The 12,328-nt window shown below is 48.1% G+C and overlaps 2 protein-coding genes across 6 annotated transcripts in view; one reads left to right on the forward strand and one right to left on the reverse strand.

Moving 5' to 3' along the window:
- Nucleotides 1-12,328, forward strand: part of ATCAY (ATCAY kinesin light chain interacting caytaxin) — a 602,799-nt gene that overhangs the window by 558,786 nt on the left and 31,685 nt on the right. The gene's annotated exons all lie outside the window — the stretch shown is intronic.
- Nucleotides 2,563-9,583, reverse strand: POLE4 (DNA polymerase epsilon 4, accessory subunit). Its single transcript, XM_048498900.1, has 4 exons — nt 9,346-9,583; nt 7,706-7,790; nt 5,091-5,132; nt 2,563-2,786 (listed from the first exon to the last, which is right to left on the reverse strand). Exons 1-4 carry the CDS (start codon nt 9,562-9,564, stop codon nt 2,773-2,775), a joined length of 360 nt encoding a protein of 119 aa, XP_048354857.1. The 5' UTR covers nt 9,565-9,583; the 3' UTR covers nt 2,563-2,772.

The raw sequence follows: 12,328 nt of genomic DNA on the forward strand, positions 1-12,328 counted from the left end.
CCCCCCCCCCCCAAATTTTTTTTAAAAAATCTCAGGTCATTTTCTAAATCGTCATCCCATTATAGAAAATGCCCCAACTCACAAATCTGAACACAGCAATAGTGAAACACACAGGTTCTTTGATAGAGACTGGTGAGATAAAAGGTACGAAAGGCTGAGAATCCATGAATTGCAGTACCTGGAAGGGATTAACCCAGTTCAGGGAGTGACATTATTAGTCGCAATTGCTATATGGAACCTTCACGTTCAAAGGCAGGATGCCTCTCGGGGAGGCGAGGGCGGGGAGGCGGAAAAGCGGACCCCATTAGTAACCCCCTCTCGGCACACACCAATAATTAGTAACCCACTCTCGGGAACTGGTGAGAACCTTCAATCTGGGCTGCCTGATCTGATTAGGTTATCTCTATTGTTAAACAACTCGGACCCCGGTCTTTGTGAAGAGATCGCCAATTTCACTGGGGGGATAGTTGAGAGTTCCCAGTAGAAGGTATTTGTTGTGCTCCCCGTGGGGCCTTTTATCTATCATGTATCCATGCAATTGTTCCTGAGTTATGTAACTTTTTTTGACTATGCCAATAAAGGCTTATGTATGTTATGTAACTGGTGAGAACCGGCTGGATCCCACCTCTGGTTCTGCTGCTCTCTCTGTGCTTGTGTATTTTAGCTTTTAGGCATGTCCTTCAAGGCAACCTTAACTCTTGTTTAGACCTTAGAAGCTGGGCACAGCCTGAGAATGTTCCCAGTGATTTCAACTTGCTGGGATATCGAAGGGAGGGGGCTGGAGGGGTGTCTGGGAAGGGGATATTATCCGGAAGCTGATTGCAGCCAGTGCTGTAGGAAGGAAAAATGACGGCTGCCCCCCAACACCCTTCACCTACCTTTTAAAAGTGAAAAAAATCAGCCTGCTGTGGTCTGTGGGAACTGCTGTGGGCTGTGGAGGCGGCCTGAGGGGAGGGGTAGCGATTCTCTGCCCCGCCCCTGCGCCCCAGGCGTTTGTCCCGTCCTCCCTGCCCCGCCGTAGCTCCGCCACTGGTTGTAGCCCACCCAACCTGGGGGGAGGAGGGATAAAGGGGGGAAAGCTCATCATCTGGTCAAGGCCCACCCACCCCGGGGGAAGGAGGGGGTCGTCATCTAGTTGTGGCCCACCCACCCTAAAAGGTGGGAGGGGGAGGGGGGCCTGTCATCTGGTCGTGTCCCACTATCTTAGGGTTGTGCTTTCTGTCTGGGAAGGGTGGGAGGGGGACGGCCCATCATATGATCATGGCCCACCCACTTCGAGGGGAGGGGAGGGGGGTCACGGAGGGGGAGAGGGCTTTCGTGAAGAGCAGCAGTGGTGCAGGAGGTTAAGAGCTCGTGTATCTAATCTGGAGGAACCGGGTTTGATTCCCCGCTCTGCCGCCTGAGCTGTGGAGGCTTCTCTGGGGAATTCAGATTAGCCTGTACACTCCCACACTGCATGGCTAGGTGACCTTGGGCTAGTCACAGCTTCTCGGAGCTCTCTCAGCCCCACCTACCTCACAGGGTGTTTGTTGTGAGGGGGGAAGGGCAAGGAGATTGTCAGCCCCTTTGAGTCTCCTGCAGGAGAGAAAGGGGGGATATAAATCCAAACTCTTCTTCTTCTTCTCCAAGACTTGCTTGTACCCTGTTCACGATGTGGTTTCAAGCATACATTTCTGAATCCAAAGTCTTGTTGTTGGGGGAGGCTGACCGATCCTGACAACGTGGCTGGGATTTCTCCACCTTGGCCCAATCGAATCTATTCGTTTGAGTTCTCCTGGAGAGAGCCGGCTCTAGCGGTCAAGACTGAGATAGCCTGAAGCCCTTCATAAGGCCTTCTCCATTGTTTGTTTGTTTTAAAACCTGATAAGGTGCAGTCCTCTCTTCTAATGTGATGTCTGATGATTTCTGACTTGGGGTGGCCTAAAAGTACACCCCAAGTGGAATCTGAAATTTGCAGCCTGGTCCTCCTTTCCAGACTGCAATCCAGTTTCTCCCTGATTCGGACAATTTAGGTAGGCAGAGAAGAGGGGAAAAACAAACCAACACCCAATCCCACTTTTGATTAGGAAACAATACTAAAACCAGGGGGCATTCATTGAAAATGCTGGGGGGAAGAATTAGGACTAATAAAAGGAAACACTTCTTCACGCAACGTGTGATTGGTGTTTGGAATATGCTGCCACAGGAGGGGGTGATGGCCACTCACCTGGATAGCTTTAAAAGGGGCTTGGACAGATTTCTGGAGGAGAAGTCGATCTATGGCTACCAATCTTGATCCTCCTTGATCTCAGATTGCAAATGCCTTAACAGTCCAGGTGCTCGGGAGCAACAGCCGCAGAAGGCCATTGCTTTCACATCCTGCACGTGAGCTCCCAAAGGCACCTGGTGGGCCACTGCGAGTAGCAGAGAGCTGGACTAGATGGACTCGGGTCTGATCCAGCTGGCTTGTTCTTATGTTCTTATGTTCATGGAAGGCGAGAGACAATACCGCACAGTACTCATGAGTCCCCACAGAAAGGGTTTTTTTAGGAACCTCAGACAAATCAGCATACGACACAAACATGAGGGGAAAAATGTGTGTATTGAAAGTGCTTAAGCTTTAGACAAATCACTTTAGCATAAAAATAAATCTAGGGAGAACTCCTTCCGTTTCAGGGCCACTGTGGGGCTACCAGACAGATGCAGGTCCCCCATCTTCCTGGAGGGTCTCGGCCTGTGCCTCTTGTGCTCCGCTCTGCACTTTTTCCTTCCAGAGATTTCTCCTTGTCCTCTTCAGTCCAGGGTACCTGGTTCCCAGAGAGAAAGCACAACCCGGAGATGGTGCCATCTTAAAACCGCACGGCCTCCTCCCCATGTGCGTGCAAGAGAAGTGCTGGCTTCATTGTCCCTGGAGCGGAAGGAGGGCTGGGGCAGAGTTTGGATCCGGGCAGGGTCATTTTTTTTTAGAAAGGGGCCGATTTAGAGCCCACGCCTCTGGGGAAGCTACTTCAGGAGGGAGCAGGGAACTGGCAGGAAAGGCAAACTTTAGGGGAAAAGGACACACCTTTCAATATCATCCCCTCTTCCCCAAACTAACCATGGCTACTTAACATGGCTACTTAAGAAGAAGAAGAAGAAGAAGAAGAAGAAGAAGAAGAAGAAGAAGAAGAAGAAGAAGAAGAAGAAGAAGAAGAAGAAGAAGAAGAAGAAGAAGAAGAAGAAGAAGAAGAAGAAGAAGAAGAAGAAGAAGAAGAAGAAGAAGAAGAAGAAGAAGAAGAAGAAGAAGAGTTTGTATTTATATCCCCCTTTCTCTCCTACAGGAGACTCAAAGGGGCTTACAATCTCCTTGCCCTTCCCCCCTCACAACAAACACCCTGTGAGGTAGGTGGGGCTGAGAGAGCTCCGAGAAGCTGTGACTAGCCCAAGGTCACCCAGCTGGCGTGTGTGGGAGTGCACAGGCTAATCTGAATTCCCCAGAGAAGCCTCCACAGCTCAGGTGGCAGAGCTGGGAATCAAACCCGGTTCCTCCAGATTAGATACACGAGCTCTTAACCTCCTGCGCTATTGCTGCTCCTACGCCACTGATAGAAGAGTTGGTTTCTATACTCGGCTTTTCTCTACCTTCAAGGAGTCTCAAAGCGGCTTACAAACTCCTTTCTTCCCTCTCCCCACAGACTTTTGAGGTCGGTGAGGCTGAGTTCTGAGAGAGCTGTGACTCTCCCAAAGCCACCCTGCAGGCTTCCATGTGGAGGAGCAGAGAAACAAACCCGGTTCTCCGGATCAGAGTCCACCACTGTTAACCAACAGACCTCACTGGCTCTTAGTTGGCCACAGCCCTTCCCTTCCCGTTTTCCTCAACAGCCTGCCTTGTTTTTAAAAGGCCGTTTCAGAGGGATTAAAAAATCTTAAAGATTACAAGCTACCCCAACCCTCCCCAATTCTCACTTTAATGGATCCGGAGGCTTCCTTTTAAAAAATCAGATCCACTTTTCCTCTGCATCAAAACGACTTGAGAGAACGGAGGAGAAATATTTTCACTAAATATTTTCACTTTGGAGAATTCCGCAGGGCCTGTAAAACGGTTTTGTTCCACCGGACTTTTGTTTGAGTGAAGGCCGGCCGCGGGACCCTCAGGATGCTTACCACAATATAGCTTTCGCGTGCCATTTCATCATCGGCACGCCCAATATAACATCTCTGACGCTGCTACCCCTGCTCGGCCTTGGGATCGGGCGCCACACAATTCTATAATCTCATTGTTATGTATATTGTACTGATGCTGCTAGTTTTATGAATTTTGTAAATTTATTTTTATTTTATTTTTATTTTATTAAATTTCTATACCGCCCTTCCCCGAAGGGCTCAGGGCGGTGTCCATCATTCATATAAACAATTAAAATCCATTTCACCCCCAATCCCAGTTAAAACCATATACAAATTATAAAATTCAAAGTTGAGATGGCGATTAAAATTGTTTCCCCTTCCCCATTCCTACCCCCCCACAGGAGGCCAGTTTTTTTCCACAGAAGTGAGATGTTCTCACGGCTGGCCAAATGCCTGGCGGAACAGGTCTGTTTTACAGGCCCTGCGGAAACTCTGTATGTCCCGCAGGGCCCTGATCTCACCTGGGAGCCTGTTCCACCAGGTAGGGGCCAGGGCCGTAAAAGCCCTGGCCCTTGTGGAGGCCAGCCGGATCACTTTGTTTTAACTTGCTCTAATTTATTTTAGTTGGTGTATTGTTGGTTTGGCCATTGTACGTTTGGCCCAGTGTACACCGCCCAGAGCCCTTCGGGGGTGGGCGGTTTATCAATTTGATAGATGAATGAATAAATAAATACATAAATATAAATGAAATTTTAGGTGAAATTCATGCAGCTTTTTTGAGCCCGACTGCTGTTATTTATTTTTTTGCTGCCCTCTATTGTTGTTGTTGTTATTATTATTTCAAATGAGCACACCCACTGAAGCACAGCTCTCACACCTCTGAATCCTGTCCCAAGCTAGCCTTGCTAGGGTAAGCTAAGGTCTCTGCCTCCGTTTCTCTCGTCGGACGCAATTCCAGTTTATTATTCCAACTCAAAATGCCGAAGAGACGTTAGCCAGAATCTTACCTTCCAAAAAGGCAAATTCATCTATGGCTTCAATGGCATTGTCTGCAGTGGAGTAAATCATCGGGTGGAGGAGAAGGAGGGGAGAGAAAAAATCATGACATTGAAGCAATGAGAATCCAAATACACAGGCCTTTCCCCCCCCTGCCTGATGGTCTGTGAAGAGACTGCTTCACATTTGCTGGGGAACCAGACGGAATTCAAATCAAGACGAGATCTGAACCCAACTCCTCTCGGCCCAGCTGTTCAGCCAGATCCCTCATTTCCACTGACAGTTATCCCTTCCACATCACTGGGATTAGGGGTGTGGTGCCCCTCGCGACCTGGAAATCGGCGTAAAACTTTTTGACCCTCCCTTCGTACCAGAGAAGAAGTCTGAATTTTTTTTCTTTTATTTGGAAACGGAAATCGTATATGTTTGTGGGTATTAAAAGATAAAATATGTTGATATACAACACCTGACATATATTTTATGCATTTCTGAGTTTTCAAACTTTTTCTGAGTTGTCAGCTAGCCTTTGTGTATTGTCTGTGACTTCTACAAAACTCCACCCCCCCCCCCAAAAAAATCCCTTTTAATTTCTTATGCCAACCTGTGATATACAGTGGAACCTCGGTTCCATTTGCCTTGGTTTTCATCTATTTGCAGTAAGGTGCAGGGGTTGGTGGAGAAAAATCACCCTGACAAAGCTGTTGCAGGCCGTGTCTGCAACTTGTTTAATGACAATGTCTTGCCCCATTTCAGACAAATCTTAAAGAGGCGTCAGAAACAGACCTCTTTGGACAGCTTTCTGGTGCGACGTTAGTCCACTGGCTCTGAAGCTGGTTCTAGTGTTATTGTTTGTTACTATTTTCAGCATTAAACACTATGTTTATTCACCAAAAATGTGTTTTTGGTATGTTTTTTGGAGTGCCTAGAACGGATTAATTGGATTTACATTGATTCCTATGGAAAAGTTTGCCTCGGTTTTCATTGGTTTCGGTTTTCATCTATTCTTTTCGGACGGATTACCAACGAAAACCGAGGTTCCACTGTATTAAAACCACGGTGAGGAAAGTCAGGATGTGGAAGGGATACTGCACTTTACAGTACTTTATTTGGTTCATTTATACTCCATTGGGGACCCAAAAGCAGTGTACGTTGTTCTCCTCTTCTCTATTTGGTCCTCACAACAATCCTGCGAGGTACGCTGGGCTGAGAGCGTGTGACAGGCCCTAGGCCACCCATCTAGGGAGCTGCTGTGGCATGCGTCATCATCAAAACTGGGTCTCTCAGTTACCAGTCAAACACTCTTAAAAACCACAATACCACGCTGGCTCTCAACAGCACACAAACCCTCACATGTTTCTACTACTGCATGAGAGGTTTTTTGTAGATTCTCCTCTCTATGCCACTTTTACCCTTGCCCCTTACCTTTTTCATACTCCTTACTTCAAATCTCCACTTGCCAAGAAGAAGAAGAAGAAGAGTTTGGCTTTATACCCTACCTTTCCCTCCTATAAGGAGACTCAAGGTGGCTTACAAACTCCTTTTCCCTTCCTCTCCCCACAACAGACACCTTGTGGGGCAGGTGGGGCTGAGAGAGTTCTGAGAGAACTGTGACTGGAACAAGGTAACCCGGCTTCGTGTTTAGGAGCGGGGAAACAAATCCTCTTCCCCAGAGAAGAGTCTGCTGCTCATGTGAACAAGTGAGGCATCAAACCCGGTTCTCCAGATTAGAGCCTGCCGCTCATGTGGAGGAGTAGGGAATCAAATGCAGTTCTCCATATTCCAATCCACCGCTCTCAACCACTACACCTAAGAGTAAAGCCTCCTGCAGTTACCAGGGTTGTATCCCGTTCTACTACTCCTGCACTGCATTCTCACAAACAGCACAGAACACTTCCTGGTACACAGCCAAGGTTTTCCATCCTCTTAAGCATAAGCATTTATTGTCATTGTGCACGCACAACGAAATTTACAGCAGCATTCCTCGATGCACACAATTTCAGACTCATACATCATCCTCACTTTCCCCTTCCTCCACCCATCCCTACACAGCCCCAAACACATCAACACGAAGCTGCGGAGTTCAGCATAGCCACAGCTCTAGAGTAGAAGCTGTCTCTAAGCCTCTTTGTCCTAGTTTTGATAGGCCTGTATCGTCTGCCGGATGGTAACAGTTCAAAAAGAGAGTGTGCTGGATGAGACGGGTCCCTCAGAATATTTTGGGCTTTCTTTAGGCTTTGGGGAATTATAGAGTTCTTCCAAGGAGGGGAGACGGCAGCCGATAATCCTTTGTGCAGTAGTGATCACTTTTTGGAGCGCCTTCCTATCTGCCACTGTGCAACTGGAGAACCACACACAGATGCGGTAGGTTAAGACACTCTCTATAGCACAGCGGTAAAAGGACACCAGGAGTTTTCCATCCAGTTGTTGTTTCCTTAAAACAGTTGTTGTTTCCTCTTATTATGACCTTCCCCAGAAACTGTACAGCTTATCTACATTCTAACACTGGCCTATTCAATCTGAGCATGAGTTGGCACAGAAACTCAGCTCAAGGAAGCTGCTCACCAGCTAAAACTCATCAGCTAACGTATGCCATGCGCAGCGCAGGTATGGGGGATCTGCTTCCTACCTAGATCTTTCCTCTGCAGGGTTTTCCTTTTTCCTTGCTGGGCATAGATGTAGGCATCTTTTGCAATGGTTTCCACAAACAACTCCTAGAGGGAAGATTAAGGGAGCTCAGTTATATCAACTTGGGGATAACTTCACAGCCCATCTAACGCTTTGGGAGAACTGGCTATTGTGGGTTTTCTGAGCTGTGTGGCCGTGGCCTGGTAGTTTTTGCTCCTAACGTTTCACCCGCATCGATGACCGGCATCTTCAAAGGCATGCCACGATGCCAGGGATGGACGCAGGCAAAATGTTTAAAGGAAAAACTACCAGACCACAGCCACACAGCCCAGAAAACTCACAATGGCTAGTTGATTCTGGTCATGAAAGCCTTCGACAATGTGTCGCCAAAAAGCTCTACAGAGGAATTTAAACCCCGAAGAATACAGTCCCACGGCAATTTAGCATTACTGGGCCATTATTTACGCATTCATTGGATTCATAGGTCGCCCTTTCCAGCCAACCAGGTTCAGGGTGACTCACAACATTCCATATACAATAGTACAGTGATGGCGAACCTTTTCGAGACCGAGTGCCCAAATTGCAACCCAAAACCCACTTATTTATCGCCAAAGAAATTTGCCAACTACCGGCGAATTTAACACCTGAATATCAATGAGGTTTTCGTTTAGAAAAAATGGTTGTGCGTTACTCGGGAGTAAGCTTGGTGGTAGTCGGTGGCTTTGCTTTGAAGCAACCGTGCAACTCTTCCAACGGGTGAATCACGACCCTAGGAGGATTTACTCAGAAGCAAGCCCCATTGCCAGCAACCAAGCTTACTCCCAGGTAAAGGATCGCGCTTTAGTTCTTTGCATGAAAATCAGTGGGGTTTAACAGCACTTAACGGGGTTACCTATACTGCTTCCCCAAAACTAGGTCTTAATCAAGCCCAGCAGCCCAGGCCAGCCTAGATGTGTGTGTGTGGGGGGGGGGTGGGGGGGTGTGACTCTGCGCATGCCCACAGAGAGGGCTCTGAGTGCCACCTCTGGCACCCATGCCATAGGTTCGCCACCACTGCAATAGTACCACAATAAAAATCGAGTAAGTATTTTATTACTGCTCCATATTCTTCCTTGGAATTCAAGCGGAAAGATGGGACAATAATGAAATCTGGATTCAATCCTTATTATAGTCATTAATCATTATTACTACTAATCATTATTAGCATTTAATTTCATTTATTAGGTTTCTATACCACCCCTACCCTTATGGGCTAGGAGCAGTTAACAACATAATAGTCCCCTAATATAAAACCGGTATACTACATATAAAAATTAATATTAAAAATTGATCATAGTCATTAGTAGTCATGGATGCTAACTATTCACAATCATAACTCTTAGTAATTATTAATGCGGCTTAACTGCTAATAATTATTAATCATGCTTAACAAGTATTGATAATGATTAACAGCCTGTTCTTCAGGACCAGTAATACATCTTTATGAATGGACGAAGCCCCACCCCAGGAGCTACCAGGACCCGCCTCCAACCCTTCCCATTTACTCCCCAACGACGAATCAGCAGACTTGGCTCCTTAGCCCCGCCCACCACTATTTACCCTCCCAGTCGCGAGCGTCGCAAAGCAGGCCCCGCCCCTCACCGTGGCGCGCGCCAAGATGAAAACGGCTTCTTGGCTGGCGAGGGTGACGTCGGGGTCGGCCTTGACCAGCGCTTTGACCCGCGCTAGCGGCAGGCGGGCCGGGCGGGCCGCGCTCGTGGAGGCCGAGGCCGAGGAGGCTGGAAGCTCGGGGTCCTCCGCCGGCGCTGCCGCTGTGGAAACGGCCGGCGGCGCGGCCTCCGCTCCCGCCACAGCCGCCATCTTGGGCCGGTGGCGCTAGTGCGCATGCGCCACTGTTCGGCTGTCCGTCTTAGCCCCAGTTTTCTGTGGCTCCGCCTCCTCCACGTGGTGGTAATGAATAAGATCACCTTTCTGCTTGAGTTCAAAGTGAATTAATGAGACCACCGTATGGGTGGCGAGATAGTCCTGGGCTGGGACTTTCATTGTCCAAAGTTGATGGGATCAATGAAGCGAAATATTATTTTTAACAATGAGATGATCTGGGCGCTGGCTGCATTGGTCCAAAGTGAAGTCCAACAACAAAAACTATTAAACTGAATCAAAATAAATAGAAGTTTTGATTTACACGACGCTTTTCTCAGCACCCCACCCCCAACCAAACTTCATTTCCAGAAACTTGTGCACACCTAGGAGGCAGCCAGAGGCGGATTCCGCATGGGCCAAAGCAGCGGCGTAAACACCTTTTACACCGTTTTCAACCATTTTCACACTGCTGTTTTTGGCCCATGTGGAATCCGCTTTGTAGTGAACCAGACAGTAAAGCAAAATCCGTATTGTCTAGAGCAGTGGTGGCGAACCTTTTTGAGACCGAGTGCCCAAATTGCAACCCAAACTTCACTTATTTATTGCAATGTGCCAACCTGGCAATTTAACCTGAATGCTGAGGTTTTAGTTTAGAAAAAACCGGTTGGCTCCCTCTTCCTCCACCCCACCTGCTCGAGCAGGGGCCAGCCTGCTCTAGCCTCCCGCAAGTCCCGCGCGCACTGCTCTGTGCCCCTCAAGCATCTCTGCCTCCTCTGCACCACCCGCCCCCCTCGGGCAGCAACCACCTGGAGCACAGGCACCAGGCCCACCAGCCAAGTCCTCCCTGCTCACCGCAGTGCGTGCATGTCGTGCTCAGTGCCCCAGGCCAGCCTAGATATGTGTGTGTGTGTGGGGGGGTGATTTTCCACACCCACATAACTAACTCTGTGTGCGCGTGCCCACAGAGAGGGCTCCGAGTGCCACCTCTGGCACCCGTGCCATAGGTTCGCCATCACTGGTCTAGAGGTTTTCCAAGGCTTCTTTCCCATCACCTTCCTGATCCTTTTAAGTAGAGATCCTGGGTAGTGAACCTGAAACCTTCTGCATCCTAAGCAGATGCTTTAGGGGTAGGGAACCTGCGGCTCTCCAGATGTTCAGGAACTACAATTCCCATCAGCCCCTACCAGCATGGCCAATTGGCCATGCTGACAGAGGCTGATGGGAATTGTAGTTCCTGAACATCTGGAGAGCCGCAGGTTCCCTACCCCTGCTTTAGAAGAAGGAGAGGTATTTTTATACCCTGCTTTCGTCTCCCTTTAAGGAGTCTCAAAATGACTTACAAATTCCTTCCTTTACAAATGGCAGTGTGGTATAGTGGTTATGTGTCTAAAGACTCTAAGGCCCCTTCTGCACACGCGAAATAATGCGTTTTCAAACCACTTTCACAACTGTTTGCAAGTGGATTTTGCTATTCCGCACAGCTTCAAAGAGCACTGAAAGCAGTTTGAAAGTGCATTATTCTGCATGTGCGGAAGGAGCCTAAATCTGGATTTGTTTGGTTGACTGGGGATGCGGCTGAGAAAAATGTGTAAATCAAAGAGATTCTGTCAAGAATGGGATTTTTGTTCTTTTCAAACCAGCTGATAAAATTTTCACAGCTTGTGACCGAAACAATGAAGCACAGGTACATACCCACTGCATAAATATAACCCACTGCATAACTGCAAAAATAACTGCTTTAGCTACTCCACAAAACCAACAACCATTATAATTTGTTTTATACATTTTTGCCAATCGCAAGGGGGATAAGTGCCACCCATAAATCATTTTACAAAAGGTTTTCCTCTATAAAAGGCTCACAGTATTTCCAAGAGCAATTAGTACAGAAATTAACATCAGGTTTAAGGAATAATTCCAATAATACCTTTTAGCATTGTACTATTTTGGCAGCATGCAGAGACAAGTGACTCTAGAATCTTTTAGTTGTCTGTACAGTAATAGATAACATCTCTAAAATTCAGCCATTTACTACAAATAGATTTATTGTCAAAGGCTTTCACGGCCGGAATCACTGGGTTGCTGTGTGGTTTCCGGGCTGTATGGCCATGTTCTAGCAGCATTCTCTCCTGACAGTCCCGCCTTCAAACAATTTGTCCCGCGTCCTGTGGGTTATTGAAATTGTCCCGATTTTTGGGAGGCTGCCGCACTGCCTTCTGGGGCGCAAGGCAGTGCAGCAGCCTCCTGCGCGCGCGGCTGCAGGAGCACAGCCTTCTGGGGCTTGCCGACAGCAAGCCCCAGAAGGCAGTGCGCTCCTGCAGATGCGTGCGCGTGCATGGCCGCCTACCCCCAGTCCTGGTTCAGAAAGGTGACCATCTGGTCACCTTACTCCAGACACAGCTGCCTGTTTTGGGGCTGAGCCATGAAGCTCACTGGTGTCAGCCCGGCCCACCTTTGCAGGGTTGTTGAGAGGATATAGTGGTGTTCACTCTGTGCATAGCTCGTTAGGGAAGGGCAGCTTAATAAATAACTGGTTGTGGCCATTTCAGTACAGTAATATCAACAATGAGCCTTTAAGGAGCTTGTCCAAGACTGTGTTTAAGAATGGTGTTTGACAACAGCCTTGTAAGTATTGTGTGGAAAGTGCCGTCCAGTCACAGCTGACTTCCGGTGACCCTGTCGGGCAGGGCTCTTCAAACGATGGCCCTCCAGATGTTCATGGACTACAATTCCCATCAGCCCCTGCCACTTGGCCATGCTGGCA

The sequence above is a fragment of the Sphaerodactylus townsendi genome, linkage group LG05 (assembly GCF_021028975.2).
Source record: "Sphaerodactylus townsendi isolate TG3544 linkage group LG05, MPM_Stown_v2.3, whole genome shotgun sequence".
Classification (NCBI taxonomy): domain Eukaryota; kingdom Metazoa; phylum Chordata; class Lepidosauria; order Squamata; family Sphaerodactylidae; genus Sphaerodactylus; species Sphaerodactylus townsendi.